Genomic DNA, 19,753 nt, shown 5'->3' on the forward strand with positions numbered 1-19,753 from the left:
GCCAAAATCAGCCTGCAGTTCCTTTGCACCCGCCGTTCAGAATTACCCCTTTGAAATGGGGCTAAAACTTGCCCCTTTGAAATGGACCAAAACTTTGGGAACCTCTGTTCAAGCCGCTATCATAGAATCATAGAAGTAGGGTCGGGAGGGACCTTGTAGATCTTCAAGTCTGACCCCCTGCCTGGGCAGGGGAAAAACTGGGCTCAGATGACTCCAGCCAGGTAGGCATCAAGCCTCTTCTTAAAGACCCCCAGGGTAGGAGCCAGCACCACTTCCCTTGGAAGTTGGTTCCAGATCCTAGCCTCCCTGACTGTGAAGTAGTTCTTACGGATGTCTAATCTAAACCTACTCTCCAACCACTTGTGGCCGTTATTCCTTGTTATGCCAAAGGGCGCTAGGGGAAACAAGGTCTCTCCCAAACCCTTCTGGTCCCCCCTAGTGAGTTTATAGACAGTCACCAGGTCCCCCCTCAGCCTTCGCTTGTGAAGGCTGAACAGGTTCAGGTCTGACAGTCTTTCATTGTAGGGTCTGCCCTGTTGTCCGCGGATCATGCGGGTGGCCCTCCTCTGGACCCTTTCAGTGTTGTCCACATCCCTCCTGAAGTGGGGCGCACAGAACTGGACACAGTACTGCAGCTGTGGCCTGACCAGTGTTGCATAGAGGGGGAGGATCACCTCCTTGGCCCAACTTGAGATGCACCTGTGGATGCATGACAAGGTCCAGTTAGCCCTGCCAATCATGACCTCGCGTTGTCGGCCCATGTTCATCTTGGAGTCAGTAATGACTCCAAGATCCCTTTCTACCTCCATGCTCTCAGGAAGGGAGTTTCCCATCTTATAAGTCTGCTGCTGGTTACTACTGCCCAAGTGCAGCACCCTGCACTTGTCAGTATTGAAACACATCCAGAGGTAGGTTAGCCCACCTCTGCAACCTATCCAGGTATTGCTGCAGTCTTTCCCTCCCTACTAGCGTGCTCACCTCACCCCAGATTTTGGTATCATCAGGGAATTTAAACAGGTTGCTTTTCACCCTGTCATCCAAATCGCTGATAAAGAAATTGAACAGTGTGGGCCCAAGGACCGAGCCCTGGGGGACTCTGCTGCCCACTTCTCCCCAGGTCAAATATGACCCGTCCACCACCACCCTCTGAGTACGACCCTTCAGCCAATCTGCAGTCCATCTGACTGTGTAGGCATCAATACTACAGTCGCCTAGTTTTTTAATGAGGATGGGGTGGGAGACGATATCAAAGGCCTTGCTGATGTCCAGAAAGACTACATCCACGATGACACCTGCATCCAGTGCTTTTGTGACCTGATCATAAAAGGCAATCAGGTTGGTCTGACTTGACCTGCCCCTAATGAAACCTTGCTGGTTGCCCTTGAGCATCATCCCTGAAGCCGGCCCATTGCAGATGTTCTCCTTGATGATCTTCTCAAAGAGTTTCCCTAGGATTGAGGTAAGACTGATGGGCCTATAAGTGCCCGGGTCCTCCCTCCTCCCTTTTTTAAAGATGGGAACCACGTTGGCTATCTTCCAGTCATCTGGCACCTGGCCCAAGCACCATGAGTGCTCATAAAGCCATGCCAAAGGCCCTGCAATAACCTCTAGCTCCCTCAACACCCTGGGGTGGAGAGCATCTGGACCCACTAATCTGAACACGTCCAGCTCCTCCAGAAGCTCTCTAACCCAGTCCTCCCCAACCTAAGGTCTGGAGGCATTCCCCTCGAGTTCGTCTTGCATCACAGTGGGGAAGTCCCGGTCCCTGGACAAGAAAACAGAGGTGAAGAATTGGTTAAAGAGGTCTGCTTTCTACTCTGGCGCAACCACCTGATTGCCCAGAGAATCTTGCAGGGGCCCCACATTTCCTGGTGTTTTCTTCATCTTCCCTATATATGTGAAAAAGGACTTTTTGATTTTGGATGCTTGTCCTAGCTCTATGTCCGCCTTAGCTTTCCTGACAGCCCCCCTACAGGCCCGAGCAGAGGAGTTATACTCCTCTTTGGAGATAGCACCCCCCTTCCACCGGTTGTACATCGCCTTTTTGGCTATCAGCCATTCTTGGACACACTTGGTGAGCCAGGTGGGCTTTTCAGCACTCCTGCCCCCCTTGCTTCTTGTTGGGATGGTCACCCCTTGGGCCCTGAGTATCGTCTCCTTAAGGAACGACCACTCATCTTGGGTACTGAGTTCTCCTGCTCTCAAGAACTCCAGCACCTCTCCCACTGATCTCAACTTGTTGAAGTTGGCCCTCTTGAGGTCTAGGGCTACCGCCTTGGTGCAGGCACTTGACACCCTGTGCTAGATGGTGAATTCCAGCAAGCGATGATCGCTATCACCCAGGTGGTCAAGAACCTGGAGGCCCCTTGCCAGGTCCAACAGGGCATTTCCTCTGGTGGGACTGTGCACCTCCTCAGTTAAGTGGAGGTCCTGTATCTCAGCCAGGAACCTCCTGGAACGGTCCGACCTGGCTGACTGTTCCTCCCAGCAGATGTCTGGGTAATTTAAATCACTCATGACAACTACATCCCTTGCCTTAAGTGCCTCTGCAAGCTGGCCTGAAAATTCCCGGTCCAGCTCCTCCCTTTGGTTGGGGGGTCTGTAGTAGACCCCCACCGTTAGATCCCTCTCCCCAAGGCCCCCTTGTATCTTGACCCAGAGCACTTCTGCTTGCCCCTCCTCTGACCCCATTCTGCTGGCAGAGGATGTGTATTGTTCCTTGACGTAGAGTGCCACACCCCCGCCTTTCCTTCCTTCTCTATCCCGCCTATAAAGCCTATAGCCCCTAATGCTAACTGCCCAGTTGTGGGATGAATCCCACCATGTTTCTGTAAGCCCTATTATGTCTGGGTCTGAACTGGCTATTCTGAGGGTGAGTTCCCCCTGTTAATTCCCCATACTACGAGCATTGGTATATAGGCATTTAAGGCCTTGCCTAGCTGCATGTGCCACCCCCAATTTGGGAGTCTGTCCGGACCCCTGTTTCTTACCTGGGCTATGAGTGGATAGAAGGCAACAGACTTTGTAGGTCACATAATTTACCTGCATGTTTTAACTATTAACATGTTATTTATTGCTGATACAAAGTTGCTTTTTCCTTTGTAGCCTCTGACTTTGTTGAGCCTAGGAAATGCATATTTGGCTCTGAAGAATGTCACTGGGGCCCTGCAGGTCTTCCGACAGGCATTGAATTTGACCACAAAGTGCCTAGAGTGTGAGAGCAGCCTGAAGTTGATCCGCTGTCTACAGTTTTACCCTTTTCTGTACAACATCACCTCTTCTGTATGCAGTGGTAAGCAGCTGCTAAAAATGGGTGAAAAGTGACAGAGTGTGCCCTACCTATAAGGCTAACTACTGGAATTAGAGACTGCTATATTATTTCCTGAGAATCATCCCATCTTTCTCTGCTCTACACAGAAGGACCAACACTGAGGCAAATCTTCTGGAAGCAAATTAGTGCTATGCTACTTTCAGAGGGAGTTCAAGGCAACTCCTTAGCTAACTAAAATGCTGCTGTTGAGTGTAGAGCACTCCCCGAGTCTGGGTACATGCTGCCTTCACAGCAATCTAAACACACGTTTACTAGAAAGAGAAATGAATCCAGGTGCAAGGGTGACATTGCATAACTGCTACCTTGTCATTACTCAAGCAGCCTGCTTATACATCTCCCTTAATTCTTTGAAACAAATGTGCAATCCTTTTAAAAGCGTGGATTCTAGTACAGAATGATTTGTTTTGGCTCTAGGTTTTCAATTCAGTGCTTCCAGTGTTTAAACATTTACATGGACGTATTTTTAGAAATGCCCCATAATGCTTGCGTACTACATTACATGATCACAGCTTTGTTCATACAGTGCTTGTATCAAATGCTCTTGGACTTCAATCATCTTACTGCTGATTTTTTTTTCCAGTTTCAAAGGTGTGGTGCTTTGTTACCTTTGACTACTCTAAAATCCAAAGAATAGCCTTGTAGAAGAGGTTCACTCTATTTCACTAGTCTCTCATTGAATGTTTCAGAGTATTGTCTTTTCTGTACTTCCTAATGGGTCATGTGCTGTTCCTGGGCTATCTTGAAGACCATCTATGAATGTATTTGGCAGTCCCTTATCTCTGACATGGTTAGCAAGGGACACTTCCAGATGATTTTTGTGTAAATGAAAACCTCATATGAGAGATGCTTTTGATTTTAGCATTACTGGTTCCCCTTAAGGATGGTGGTGAATTCTTCTTCCACTGGAAAATGTCAGAAAAAGTACGTAGGACTAAATGTGTAAGAAAAATGCCCTGCATTCAAAAGCTTATCTAAAACTGTCAGTACCATGCATTTGGTCCAATAAAAGATATCACCCACAAAAACCCTTGCCTGGAGGATTCTGCAATAGTCATATTCTACGACAGTACCCTCAGAGTAATATGATTGTCTGATGACACTTTTTTATTGATTTAGGAGGACACTGGGTGAGCAGAAAAATGAGCCTTACTTGGCCTTTATACATTTATTTTAAGACATGGTTTTAGTGATTGGCTTGTGGACCTGCTATTGAATTCCAGATCATTAACCCTCTTCTCTGAATCAGACTCTGATAAACTTTGGAGTGAAGCTCATAACTCTGGGCTACCAAGGTATTCCCATAACAGAGTAATTCCAGCTCTTTTCCCTTGCAGATATCCCAGCATGTGTTGAATTTTCCCATGGTACTTTGTATGGCTTACAAAACTCTTTGATTGTTCTTTTAAATCATTTTAACGTGTCTGTTTTTATTCAAATCCCCTTTAAAAATAATCCTATCCCACTGGCTTGAAAGATTTAAACCATATCTGTATAGTGATATCATTTTGAAATGGAAACAGAAAGGGTAACTTAAAGGGCGTTTTCTCTTGCTTAATGTGACTGCAGTGCTCGTGAGCAATGGTTATACCCAAACAAACTCTGTCAGAGAGATTATCCAGCTTGCGTTTCCTTCTGTGTGTGCTTTCTTGATTTCATCATCACAACATTTGATACTGTACTTCCAGTAAGTGTTAAAGCATGACTGCTGTTCACCTGGTTTCCTAAACCAGGACTTCTGTTTTATGAGAACCATATTAGAACACCATGCCACAAATTGCTGAAGAGGCTTATATGGTTCTCAGATGGGCAGGAGTGGAAACTCCCTATGCTGTTTGTGGAAATTATGCAAGTAGTATGACTGCTTGCTAGTTTTGACATGGGCAAACAAAGAGCATGAGTATATTTAATTTAAAGATTCTCTAAAGAATGTATAAGGCCTATAATCAAAAGCAAAAGTAAACACTTAAGATCCATAACTTACTAAATTCCAAAATTCAGATTCTTAGCCATAAGCTTGTGCTTTTACCCTTTTCTATGCTTCTTTGTTTATGCCCTTCCTTTATATAAGAAATGAGAGAGACTCTCTAGGTCATATTGTGCCAATACAGGAATATCAGAAGTATGAAGCTGAACTGGAAAAAAAAAATTGTTTTTCTTTTGTTGGAATGTAAAATAAACTTACCAGTGAATTCAACCTTTATTGATGAGTTTCTGGTTTAAAACATGGGTTTAAACCAAAATCCAAGGCATCCTAGGCAAAAATGAAAAAGCTAAACATTTATTTCTTTTGTGATAAGTTTGGTATTCTTATTTAATGCAAACTTAGACTCAAAAGGAAACTTATTCATAAGCTATCAAAATGAGGGGAGAGACCTAAAGTGTGTATGAAAATCTGTAGGGTGCATACCCAGAGTTCATAGATGTTTAGGGCTTGCATGCACTGTACCATAGGCTTACATGCCTGCCTTGGCCTAAACACAAGTGCATTCACATCTGAGAAGAAATAGCTCTTTTCCAATATTTTTATTTTTATTTTCAAGTATGACTGCTTGATGAAAAAAAGATTATACTAAGTGTCTGAGCACACAGCCTGTAACATAATGGCTGTGGTTCAGTATTAGTGAGGCATATAGAACACATCCAAAAAAGGCATAATATTAAAATGTATATATTTTTTGACCCATGTTATCTTCTATATTTAAGTAACATAGAATATAATGGTAACTTATTAGGAGATACCCTGGGTACTGCTGGATCTATAGTAAACTGGAATATATGTTCAGGGACAATATTTATCCTGTGCTTACTGAATCACAGAGTAAAAAATATAGGAAGACCAGTTCATCCATTGGCAGAACAACACCATTGCAAATATTTTTGTCAAGTACACATTTAAATTGCTTCAGCGGGAGAAATTATGCTACTTAATTTGGAATATCCTTCCACAGCTTAAATGAATAATTGCCAGGAAACTTCTGGTGTTCACAATGAACCTTTTCTTCCGCCTTCCTTGTTAACTTTGTCCCGTTGCTTTTATTTCTGGGCCAGTGGGATTTCCTGCATTATTTTCTTCCACCTATCTTGTTAATTTTGACCTTTCAAATATATGTCAACAGATACATAGAAGCACGTTTTCACTATGTGCTGTGCTGAGAACTCATCTTGCAAACTAGAACTTCAAATAATGTCTCACTGTTTAATTCCTGAAATTGCAAAGCACTACTTTGTTTCATAAAGATGCTACCAGGTTACCTGCAAGTGCACAGACCTGTGTAGGTTGTATTGTCCCTGTTATGCCTGTCCATCTTTCTCCATGTGAGCTGGGATGGATAATAATACACAAATGCCACTGGATTTTTGTTTACTTTTAATAACATACCTTAAAATAATGGAACATATTGGGCTGGGGAGGGAGGAGGGGTGGCTAGTCTAATGGAGTGAATATAGAAATAAGAAAATCTTGGGACTGTCTAGTCCGGAGATTAGGATTGCAGAGTTGTAGCACTGTTTCTTCTGTTGAATGTGTAGCATGTGGATCTGTTTTCTTTAAACTGAGGGTAACCCATTCCTACCTCTTAAAAATTTAAGGAGTTCTGTCCCTGTTGGCACAGAACTTTAAAAGTATCCGTATGCGTATCACTGCTGTTGACCCTCATACCTTAAATGGAGACTTAAAACCTTGATCTGAGATTATCTTTCCAGTTACATTGGTTCTGGAGGAACAAGGAAGAGTTTTATGTTTGCTGTATACATTGTATGCATGACGTAGGTTAAATCTAAAAGCCATCCCGATATTTTTAACTTTAGTTAATCCAGGTTTTGGATGTTAACCCAAGAACTGTTGAGATCTAAATCTTCAAAACTTCCCCCCCCCGACCACCACCACCACCTATTTTTCCACTTTTTTGCCTTAAACATGGAAGGGAGAGGTGGGAAATAAAACCTAAACTATTGTCTGAATTTAATGCATGCACTTTAAACTGCCTGTCTAGAAATTTTAAAAAGTAATAAATATCATAAGAAACCTGCTTCAGGCAACAGGTGGAATTTATGGGCTCTTTTGGTAATTATTAGTTTCCTAAGGCATTGCCTCTGTAGTATTAACATAACAACCAAGGCCAGAAGACCTCACTCCCTAATTCACAAATAATTGAGGTAGCTAGCACATTTAATTTCCTATGCTGGCCTTAAGTGGATGATGATTTGGCTGCGTGTAATATATTTAATTATTGAGCTGTCATTAGACTGTTGTCCAGTGATGTGTTTCAAAACATTTAATAACAAAGTGTGGTTGTACAACAGTGCTGGTTTAAAATGTGTGAAAGTAACAGGACCAGAGATTAACATAAAAAAGTTTAAAAGTAAGCAGAAAAGTTTGGGCACCTCCACAGAATCCCAAAATCTGTTTTCAGGATGCAGGCACTACTGACAGTATGCTCTTCCTGGTACTACAAATGCAGCAAGCCAGCAGGTATTTCTTCTGATAGCATTCATGGCCAAGTTCCTTTCCCTGATCGACCCTGAAACCTAAACAGGCAAAAGTAACTATTAACATGCAATCAGCTGCCTGTTCAAATATTCTTTTTAAAACCTTAAAAAGGTGCCGCAGTAATATTCACATTCATGATTTGAAGGAGTAGACATTGAAATGCTTCTTGCCATAAAGAAACTTTGAATTGTACAGGAGATTAAAGTTTAGGGTGACAGTCTCCAAGGTGACTACTGAAAAATGATCAGCTTATCTGCTGTCGCAGCACAGAAGCTTCCTTCACACTGTGCTCAAAAAAAACTACTTGGGTATCTACCACTGAACTAAGAGCATGTAGTACTCCATCTGTTTTTAAAAAGAATATTCCTTTGGCCGTAATTGTAAGTGTACCTCTTCAATATAATGGCCTCAGCTGTGTATGGTTTCATTTCATATTGTACAGATTATTTTTTAAAGTAACTGTTTAAAAAAAAAAAAAAAAAAGCAAGGTGAGATTGAACTGCTGTTAGTAAATTAAGTGCACATGTTGTTTCTTCCATTTTGGAAGAATCATGTAATTTTTTTGTTATTCTTCTGAGTGTCTTCCAGTACGTCTTTCTATGTATTTTACAGCAGCTGGGGAGGATTTTTTTTAATAAATACTTCAGGTCTTGTAAACAATAAAAAGGCATAAAGTACAGGCAGTATGGTCATACTGCAGGAATTTTAGCATAATTTGTGTTCTTTCTACAGTGCACTTTGTGCGAACATTTTTCTAAATGAGTGCATATGTTTACAAAGGTAGCATACATTTTCTTAAGCTGTTTGATTTCATTTTATGGTGGCTGGGTGTGTGTGTTGCAACACAGCTCGTATAGTTTACAATTCACAGCGGCTGCATTATTTGATTGTTTTAAGAGTGGCTTTGCTGCCCTCTTGTGGTCTTAATATTATGCACAATGATGGTTCAGATTGCCATATCCGCATCTTTTAAAACTAAAATATGGGAAGAGGTATTTGCTCCTTAAAAAAAAAAAAAATCCCAATGCTACTTAGATTCACATGCGTGGCTTGCTTTAGGCCATGACATAATTGGAGTTGGCCTTGAGTTTTTTCTTAATTTTTAGTCTGTTGTGATTCAAGCCTCTTGTGCCTTTCACTTGGATAGAGTAAGGTAAAAGACAGAGATTTAGTGACTTGACTCATGCAAAACAATACTGGGAAGTCAGCAGTTGAGCTGAGGAGTAGAACCTAGGACTCTGACTCTTACTACCAGACTGTAGCCACGGACTGTACTTCCAATTTTGTAGAGGAATATTTTAAACAATAAAAAGCTAACTGACAAGGAATCTTGATACTATACATTTCAAATGAAAGAAATGTGTAGGCTTACTTAAATAGTCCCCATGTGTTAACACTTACAGATTTGAATTGATAAGCACCTGTCAGAAACATCTCTCTCACTTACCTGGAGTTAACCCTGGTAATCATCTCTAGACCACAGTTTCAGAGTTGTAGTGCCAAATAATAAGTTGCTAAAGGTATTCTGTCCACTGAGTTTGGCTTCAAGGTGTAGATTCACAGACCCACAGAGCACTCGAGCTTTTTTGATATTTAGTCCAGGGGCCAGCAACACTTTACACCAGCAAGCCAAAATGGCCCAGCTCAGGTCCTAAATGGGCCAAATCTAGGACTTGGCTGCTGCTGCTGCTCCCCACCACCTAACTGCATCATGGCACAGGAGAGGCCACAGCCACAGCACAGCATAGCATACAAAAAGTTCCCCATTACTAAATCACCAGCTCTGTGGGCTGGATCCAGCCTATAGCCCCTAGGCTGTTGACCCCTGATTTAGATACTAGTGAATGTTAGTTCTTGCCTTAAATTCTGCATGCATGACATAGGGTGGGAGTTTTCTGTTTGCTTTAACATTACCTAGTTGCTTCTGTAAGAAAGGAAATTCAAAATCTCAGTATTTATGGAAGGGAGTTGCATTATTTTGAAACTATAATATAATTAAATGAAAGTCCACTTGACAGATTTCCTGATTGCCTGTTCTTAAGTTTATTTTCAAAGCTACTGAGATGGGGATAAGGCAGGGTGTCCAGAGAGAGAGACTCGCATCCACACAAAATGGCAGTTATCGGGTTCACCCCATAATCATGCAACTGTGAAAATGCCTGCCTTCCCCCTACCCCCACCCCCCATGAATACCAATAAATGTTTACTTTAGTTTTTAGATTTTTTTCTTTCCTTATTGCTTTCTGTGTACATTCCTCCTGGGATCTGAAAGTCAAGCTGGATTCTTCTGCCCTAAGCCATCTAAAGCAATAGAGATCCTGCAACTGTAGGGAAGTTGACAGATCTATTAATGCTCTACAAGTAAAATCCAGGTCACCTTTAAGCAGTGTCAACTGCAGTAAAAGTTATGGTAGTTGGTAAAACAAACATTTTCCTGGATATCCACAGGCAGCAGATCTGTTTCATGTCACTTCCTTCATAAATATTTTCCATTTTTAGAGGTATAGGCAGTACCTGGGTATCTAAAGCTTTGCAAACCCAAAGGAATTCAGTTGACCAGGTGCTGTAGAAATCTTAACTGAGAGTGGTCTATGAACATAACCAGCCCCATGCTGATTTTTCAGTTTCATGTTAGTCTCAATGCTACCATCCCAGAAAGGAAGGAAGAACATCACATATAGTTCCTTTCCTCCCCATTTTTCTTTTAGATCATAATTTTAAAACTAAATGCTAGTCCCAAACTCTAAGTAAAGCATTGACTTGGATATGTCTGTCTCACAGCTTACTAGGGATTTACTTTGGTTTCTAAAGAATGACCCCAGGAGGCAAGGGACTCCTCTGTCTACTTCCTTACTTTTGGGTACTCATAGCATTATTTGAGCCAGTGCTAAATGCATGAATCAAGTCTTCTGCAAACTTTTTTTCTTATCTAGTGGATCTCACGTAATGACAAAATGGGGCTTCTGTAGCATCCCACCAAATGTGTCCCATAAAACAGTACTTCTCAACCTTTGTTGTACTAGGACCCACTTATAAACATCAACAGCCAGTCCCGATCCAGTTCTCCTCACTCCTGACCCTCTGCCCCCCACCCAGAGACCCCTAGTTTGTGGGGCAGGGGTTAGGTATTGGGCAGGGGTGGGGGATGAGGGGCCCAAGTAGCCCCTTGCAAGCTGAAGCTCTGCCAGTCTGTAAGGGAAAAGCCACAGTTTCCCACAGTTTTTTCCTTTAAAGAAGAACCCATTTTTAGTTTGATGATCCATTTTTTAAGTTGGTTCATGACCCTTTCATATGTTCTTACGACCCACTTTTGGGTCCCAACCCATGGATTGAGAAACACTGCCATAGAAAAGCAGTGCTAGGATCCTTTAGAAGATTTTCTTGCAGCGAGGGCTCTCCTTATGAAAAAATCTACCTTTTGTGTTACCTTTTGCATGCTCACACCAGGTTTAGAGAGAGTCCTGTGCAGTGCTCTGTGGTAGACACAAAGCCAATTTTTAAATCTGAGAGCTATGGTTTCTTAAGGAGCAGTTCGTTTTCTTTTGGCTCTCTAATGTGCAGCCAGATATACTTTCATTACCCATGCCTGTTTTTTTTTTAGCTGTGAAATTTTAATTCCTTTTTTGCCATTCCCAAACTTCGTTAATGGCATGGGCATAACTAGTCTGAGACCTTTTTTGAAGCAGTCAGTTAATTTCTTTACATCATGCTAAGTTTGTATCATCTAACACATTGTTCTGTCTAGTTCAGTAATAGCGGTGTGCTCTATTATTGTCCTTAGTAGATGTCTGTACCATCTAGTAAGAAACAGAGAGGCATTCTCTGAATCACCTGCCATTTTCAAACAGTATTCATGCTTTGACATTCATTCAAGACTTCCCCAGGCTTGAAAGTTTATTATATAGGACAGATGGAAGGGTTGGATGTATTTAAGTCGGAGGGCCCTGATGATCTTTACCCAAGGATACTAAAGGAATTGGCCAATGACATAGCAGAACCATTGGCACAGTTGCTTGAGTGCTCGTGGCACTTGGGACAGGTCCTAGAGGACTGGAAGAGGGCCAACGTAGTCCCTATCTTCAAGGAGGGGAAGAAGGAGGTAATTATAGGCCAGTTAGCCTCACCTCTTTTCAGCAAGACCTTATAAAAAATCATAAAGAATCACATTTGCAGGGGGCCAGCAGATAACGCAGTTGTGAGAGGCAACCAGCAGATCCTGCCTGACTAACCTGGTCTTTTTTTATGACCAGGTCACAAAGTGCTTAGATGCAGGGGAGGAAGTAGATATTATTTACCTGGATTTTAAAAAGGCTTTTGACACAGTGTCGCATCCAATTCTTACGAGTAAACTGAGTAGCTGTGATATGGATTTTTTCACAGTAAGGTGGGTGAAAAACTGGCTTATGGGACGTACCCAGAGAGTGGTGGTGGATGGGGTGTTTCTCCCTGGAGGGATATGGGCAGTGGTGTCCCCCAAGACTCTGTCCTTGGACCAGTACTGTTTAATATCTTTATCAGTGATTTGGATGAAGGTTTTGAAAGCACCTTGTCCAAATTGGCAGATGACACTAAGCTATGGAGCATAGTAAACACACTGAAGGGCAGGGAGCGAATTCAGGCAGATATGGACAGACTGGGGAAGTCGGCGGATCAGAGTAGGATGCAATTCAACAAGGATAAATGCAAGGTGCTGCACATGGGGAAAAAATCTCCAACACACCTGTAGACAGGGGGGTACCATTCTGAGTACCACAGCAGTGGAAAGAGATCTCGGAGTCCTGGTTGATGCAAAAATGAACACGAGTCACCAGTGTGATGAGGTAATAAGCAAGGCTAATCGCACTCTTTCTTGCATCAGCAGGAGCATCATGAGCAGGTTTAGGGAAGTGATAATTCCCCTCTATGCGGCATTGGTGAGGCCGCAGATGGAGTACTGAGTCCAGTTTTGGGCGCTGCACTTCAAGAGCGATGTGGATAACCTTGGGAGGGTTCAGAGAAGGGCTACTCATATGGTTGAAGGCCTGCAGGTAAGACCCTATGAAGTCATACTGAGGGATCTGACTCTCTTCAGCCTCCACAAGAGAAGGCTGAGATGCAACCTTGTGGCTGCCTGCAAACTCATCTGGGGGTCCAGTAGGGAATGGGGGACACTGTTTGCCAGGGCGCCCCTCAGGGTTACCAGAAATACCAGGAGATTAGACAGGCATCTGGCTGGGGTTACCTAACCCCAACTCTCTTTCCTGCCTGGAGCAGGGGGGTCAGACCCAATGATCTACTAAGTTCCTTCCGACTCTAGAAATCTATGAAATCTAAGGGCAGGAAGGTCACTGCCTCTGCCATGACATTGCTTTGGGAAGGGAAGAGTAGGAATGCATTAATAAATTCAGAATAGATCTAGCCTAACTAGTCTGCCAGATTGTTCCTCATAATCTATTTGGAGGGTTTGCCAACTTGAGGTTAATGCATGGGTGGAAAGATGAGGGCCTTCTGGGGGAAGATTGAAAGGGAGAATATTTCTGACAAGCAGCTAAATGTTTTAAAGCTTGCCAGCAATTCAGCATCACTTTATTTGTTCACATGGTTTGGAGGAGGTTGTGTATGAGTTTAGCTTTTTGCTGCTGCTTTTCTCTCTTGCTTTGTATTGACAGTGGGGAAGCCCTGGCAATCATCAGTAAGCTGCACAAGACTAGCAGGGAGAAATATGCCTGTGTTGTAAAACTTGTCATTCTTGTGCTGCCAAATCAGGCTTCATTCATTCCCAGCTGCATGGAAATAACCTGGCAGCAGTAAGCCTTGTCTAAGCTTACATTAGGTCCCTCATCTAGTCTAACCTGTGTTGCCTTTTTGAGAGGCTGCTTTTGCTAGTGGTGACTTCTAGCAAGACTATTCCAAGCAGTGTGTTCCTATTCTTTTAGACCAAAATAGATGATGCTGTTCAGAGTATAAAAGAAATCTGAACAAGTCGGAAACCTTTGTAGAAGTTTAACAGCCCCCTTTTTTTTTTTTTTTTTTTTTTTTACAGAGGATAGCTGGTAGTAGAGAAAAGGTATAAGTTCCATCATAAGGTTATTGAGACCAAAGATGTGTAAATTATGTTCAGTTCAAATGGACTCCTAGCGTTGCTAGAGATTCCTAATGGATGATCTAATTAAAAGCTGTAAGCTTTCTGTGAGACTTGTACCTGTTTTTGCTTACATTTGAGAAGTAGTCCGAGAGTCTGTGGGCCCCACCATGAAATGTTTCATCATGAATATGTATCAAATCATTGTGCAGTGCTTTCTTTCAGTGCTTAGACTGAGATGGTCTGAGACCTGAAATACCAGAGATTTGGCTTCTTTGGCTTGTCCCCATCCTCCCCCCCTCCCCCCCTTTTTATGGCTGGTTGGCCTGTTCTCGTGGCATTTGTTTTGCACTCTTCCACATGCTCTCAGAATCTTTAAAACCCATACTATCTTATAGTTGCCAATTATTGTGGAGTTAGGATAACTCAGTGTCCCTGTATAAGAGTACCAATGTTTCATGGACTAATATTTACTGAGAAAGGGAAGGAATCCTTCCAGGCACCATGCTATAAAATCTCAATCTCTCTGCTGGTGAGAGTTTGGTATTGTTCTTGCAGTAGCAGATAGCCCTCTGTATTGGAGCCTAATATAACTAGTGTGCCATTGGCAGTATACCACCCTTCTCTTGCATTTTCACACTCTTCTTGTCAACCTTCACATTCTGCAGTGATTCCCTGGCTGGGCTCCAGAGAAAACTAATCCTAATTCTGCTAATTGTTCACTGCTCCCTTGTAGCCAAGTTATAGTTTAATTGGGTCCCCCTACCCTTATTATCCAAGAGCAATGAATCTTGCCTCCTTATGTGAAAGCTGACTCATGTTGCTAGACAAAACACTAAGCATGTGAAAGCTCCAAGTTAGGTAGGTAGCCATATCTGAGACATATACCTTGCCATGTTATTTTAGTTATTTTGGTGCCTCTGAACCCTGCCATCTGTAGCTGGGAGGGAAAGATGCTGGTGTTCACCCCAAATGAGTCAACTAAACCTATCATTCAGGCCTACGTACAGTAAAGACCAGTGTAATTTAATGAAGACAAAAAGCCATTGCACACGTAGTTGACAAAGAGATGTTTGTGAGGCAGGTTAGTACTTGAAATCTGGTGGTGAAGGGGGATATTTTAACATTCCCACCCTGCAGAGGGACGGTTTAGTGGTCAAAAGTATAGGTGCAACAGTCAAAGGTGCCTGATCATGGCAGTTTATTACATGACTGCAGTGCATCATATGGATCTTGATATATAAAAGTCTTTGTTTAGCACAGCTGCTTGAACTGGTGATTAACAAGCAAAGGGTTTAACTTTGCAGTAGTCTAGCCCATCAGTGGTCCTCAGTACACTAGTCTCATTGACTTCAGGCAGTTAAGGATCACAGGATGTAGCAGATAAACCCACAGGACAGGGAGCAGGTTGTATCTATCTAAGTAACACTAGAAAGGAAAAATGTAGGCCAGGAGCCAGGCAGAGGGAGAGTAGGGGTTTTGGATAAGTGAGTTAAGGTTTAATAGTGAGTAGTGTTTGTGTACATGCTGGGCAAGCTGAGATGTTAAACTAAGAGTTTGTCTCAGCAAACAAGTATGTACCCCTCTAGATGAGTGGTTCTCAAACCTTTCTAGACTTAAGGTACCCCTTGGAAAATACCAGCTATTAGTTCCATTCCCCTCTTCTCCCTGCCCCCCTTTTTTTGGGGGTATGGAAAAGTAATACAGTAACGTTTCTTTAACAAACTCACAAAGACCACAACAGGCAGGTCAGAATGTCATTTAACACACTGATTCTTATTTGAAATCTCTGGGTTTATCTTGTGAATCATGTCTGCACGCTGAACAGTGCCACAGCACCCTGGTTGAAAATTGCTACTCTATATAACACTGATATGGGTAACACCATCCTCTAGTGTGGATGCAGTCCTAGCAGTATAAAAAGGCTTATACGGGTAAAGCTAGGGAAATGAGCTGTACCAGACTGAGGCACCTTTTATATAGAGTCAACTCTTGGTAGGGTTTTTTTTAAAACACTTTTAGCTGAAATAGTGATAACGATATAAAAAGTTGAGCATCGACTAGTGTGAATTCTTCTCGCGAAGAACTGGACATTTGTCTTTCTCTCTCACTTTAAACTTACTAGACCAGTGTTGATTTGCAGAAGTAACCCAAAATTGGAGAAAAACAGTACATGAGTGAAAGCAGACCTCACACCCACCTTTAGGAAGTTCTTTGCTTACAGCCATTGAGGAGCTGCAAGATGAGATGACCTATATGTATACTGTGTGGTCTAATGTGAACCAGTTTAACTGATGGAAAAGCGGTATTACTGTGTTGAAATAATTGATAAATCATTTTAAGCAAATGCAGAACCAAGTGCATGAAAGAAGTTGCAGAGGATGAGCCATCAGCATTCTGAACTTGTGCATGTGTGTCTTTTTCCGTTTCTCCAAAGGATTCAAGTTATTTTTGAGGTCCTAGTTGATATTCAGGCCACAGAGCTGCTTACCCTGCTGCTCTATATGTAGCACCAGAACACCCTGAGAGAGGCATTGCTAATCGCATTTTCTAGTCTCTCTTATCTGCTGACAGGGTTGGAGAGCTAAATTTAGATATCTTCTACCATGTTTGGGCCCTGTTCCCAGACATCAGCGAGAGCACGCTGGGGTTTCTATACTTGAATCATAAAGAATGAGCTCCTGTTGTAGCCAGTGACGAGGAAGAAGACGGAGGAGAGGGGTGTGCGTCTTAAAATAACCAGACCTCTGAACTTCACCACCTCCCCCCTGTTAATTATAGAAGAGGCTATTTTTAGGTAGCTTGCTACTATGTTTGTAAATCAGCCCCATGGGTTTCTCCAGGGTATTTGCATATGTGTGTGTCCCTTTCAAATCACAAAGCATATACATTTAAAAAGGCAGATCTTTCTGTTACATTTGTTCATATTTTATTTACTGCTGGCTTTATGTTTCATAAGGGCAGTTTGCAGTGGTGTGTTCATCAGGGATAGATCTGTTATAATGAGATGTTTTTGCCTCTTAACATGAACAAGAAATGTGGTTATATCAAATGGCATCTGTGTATTTAAAGAAAAAAAGGCTTAATCAGAACTGGTTGTAACTGAGGCTTATGGTTATTCTTAAAAAGAAATGTATAGTTAAGGCAATTTAAGTACGTCTTTTGGCAATAAGCCTGTTTTTTAAAAAGATCCTATAATTGAAGACAGTGATTTACTATTATAACATTCTTTTGAATAAAAAACCTGTTACTGAGATAAATGTAATAAAAGGAATTAATTTTATATACTTTGTAAATGAAAATGAGAAAGTCTGAGCTGTTTTGCTCTACATTAAAACAAAGTCTATTTCAACACAGTGTCTACATGGACGGTAATTTCAAAAGTGGTCAGGGTTGACCTGTCTTTGCTCCCCTCTGAAAATCCTACCTCCATATGGATAAGAAGCACTGTTAAATAATGTAAGGATAAAATTAGTACTAACAGCTTAGATTTTCAAAATTGATCATTTTAAAAACTAAATTTTACATTTTACCACTCATGCTTGTTCATGTTACTCATGATCTGGGCTAAAGACAGAAATTACACATAAACCAGTATACGTGATCAGAAACTGGTGCAAATCTATAACACAACAGAAGTTCAGCACGCATAAACCACTTTCAAAATGGCTGAAACTGATTTAAGATAAACCTGGATGGATGTAGTATCAGACTGAGCTAATTTAAGTTAAATTGGTTTATTGAAATTCTGTTCCAGGTCCCCTCCAGGTTCAAGTTAACTTACAGTCCCCCCAGATCCCAGGATGCCTTGGACCTGCCTCACAGACCCCACCCTTGCAGAGTGAGTGGGCCCAAGCTATCTGCTCCAGCAGAGCAGAGCTGCATGCTCTAGCGCCCCCCAGCTTCTGATCTGGGCTACTGCAGGTGTGTGGCTGCATATCTGGAGTTAAAAGTAAATGTCCATTCATTTGTTTAGTGGTTCAAACCATGTGGCTTAGACCAACCTGTAAAAATTAAATCTATTCAGCCTTGGGCTTTTTGACTCTCTGTACTTGGCCCTGGTGATCAGTTTCACTCAGTTTCTAGTTAGCTTCTCCTAGTGACTGTCATCCACAGTTGCAGATTTTACAGACTTCAGTTTTCTGACCCGGCACAGGAATGTCTGTTTTAAAGAAAGAGAAGGGAAAAGAAAAACCTTCCCTAAATAGGAATAATATTTCTTTCTGAAATTATGAAAAAGATTGTCCTCTTAAAAAAAGAAAAAAAGCGCTAATTAAAATACTGAATTTTATATTATCTCTTTGATTTTAAATATTCGTATGACTTAATCAGGTATTAGAAATCACAGCCTCTTCTATTAGGACTGCAATTCTTGTCCAGCAGAATGAGGTCATGAACATCTGAATCGGTGACCAGAGAGCAAAAAAAGAGAGCTCCCTTGGTTTAAAAACACTCGCTACTCAGCTGCCTTTGCAGCATGGCAATGTAGAAGAAAACCTTACAACAGTATGTCTGTCCTTTATAACCCGACAGTGTGAGAGGCCCACTCTAGTCTTTGAGGGCATAGCTCATGATTTTCTATCCGCTAATTGATACTTCACAGCTTTAAAAAATACTGCAAGTACTTTGACATTATTGCTAACTATTATGGGTGGAGATCTACCTAATTTGTAGGGGCTCTCCTCCCTCCCCCCCCCCCCCCCAATTTCACAGACAGGATGTGGATGGAACAGCTATTTTGCAACCAGAGCAGGGTAGGGACCCTCCCCATGCCTCTGATTGGCTATGGGGCCCTGGTGGCCCCACCCCTCACTGTTGATTGGTTGCCTATCATGTGGCCCCCACCCGTTGCCACTGGCTGAGGGGTGTCCGTCATGCAACCCTGCCTCTTGCCACCAATTGGTGGAGAAAGGCAGGGCCACATGACAGGCAGCGCTTGCAGCCAATCACTGATGAGAGGCAATGCAGCACCCATCTTGCAGGCAGCCCCCTCTTTCCCTACCACAGCGCACTGCCAAAAAAAACTTGAGGAATGCTGTCTTCCTCTAGGGAACCAGCTTTTTATTTTTGGTGATTCCCCCTTCCCCTCCTGCATTAAATTTTCAGGCGTTGTCAGATTTCATGGAATCCATGAAATTGCAAATTCAGTAGATCCCTAATTATGAGGTTCTGACCTGTCTATCTTGAAGCTAATGACAAAACTCCCCCACCAAGACATCAAGCTTGTAAAATGCCAGTAAAGAGCTAGGGGAATGGATGGCAGAAAGCGTTATGTGCATCCTTGTATGTCACTTGCATTCCATATTTTGTAATAGCCTGTAATGCCTAGCAAGCCAGAATTATAACAATGCAGTCTGTTAGCGTTGTTACTTAAAGACAAAAACCATCCTGACCCACCAGGACATTTGCATGTTAAAGGTATGCAGTTTAGATGATGATCACACATCCCTGGTCTTTCTTTGTCCCAACTTCTCCCTGATAGTTTTTTCCCTTTGCTCATCACCTTTCCTCTTACAACAAGACTGTGTACTCTTTCTTGTGCAGGACCCTGTCTTGAACACTTTTTAGATGCAAAATAGCCCCTCCTTAGGGTGAGCAGCATTCTCTGAAGCACTTTCAATGACAGTACTTCATGTAACTAGAATCTATCCCGGCTGATGCCATAATCCTGCTTAGTCGACGAGTGATTCTCTGTAGGCTCAAAATTGTTAAGGGAAAAAAAAAGAAACTGGTCCTGAAATGGTGCAGTTCGGGGTTGTAGAAAGTAATCACACTGGAGTTAACATGGTAGTGGGAATCTTAATAACAGCCAGAGGTCAGGATCTTATTTTAATATCTTGTCTGCAAGCCAGCACTTCTAGTGACACAGTTC

At 42.3% G+C, this 19,753-nt stretch overlaps 1 protein-coding gene across 2 annotated transcripts in view; it reads left to right on the top strand.

Annotated features, from left to right (window-relative positions):
- The window catches only part of TTC17 (tetratricopeptide repeat domain 17), a 102,789-nt gene that overhangs the window by 56,716 nt on the left and 26,320 nt on the right, over window positions 1-19,753 (top strand). For both annotated transcript variants that reach the window (XM_090032966.1, XM_090032967.1), the window contains exon 16: window positions 3,106-3,292. In XM_090032966.1, coding sequence (XP_089889092.1) covers window positions 3,106-3,292 — 187 coding nt within the window. The remainder of the gene's footprint in view (window positions 1-3,105; window positions 3,293-19,753) is intronic.

The sequence above is a fragment of the Crocodylus siamensis genome, chromosome 2 (assembly GCF_052110815.1).
Source record: "Crocodylus siamensis isolate JL-2025a chromosome 2, ASM5211081v1, whole genome shotgun sequence".
Lineage (NCBI taxonomy): Eukaryota > Metazoa > Chordata > Crocodylia > Crocodylidae > Crocodylus > Crocodylus siamensis.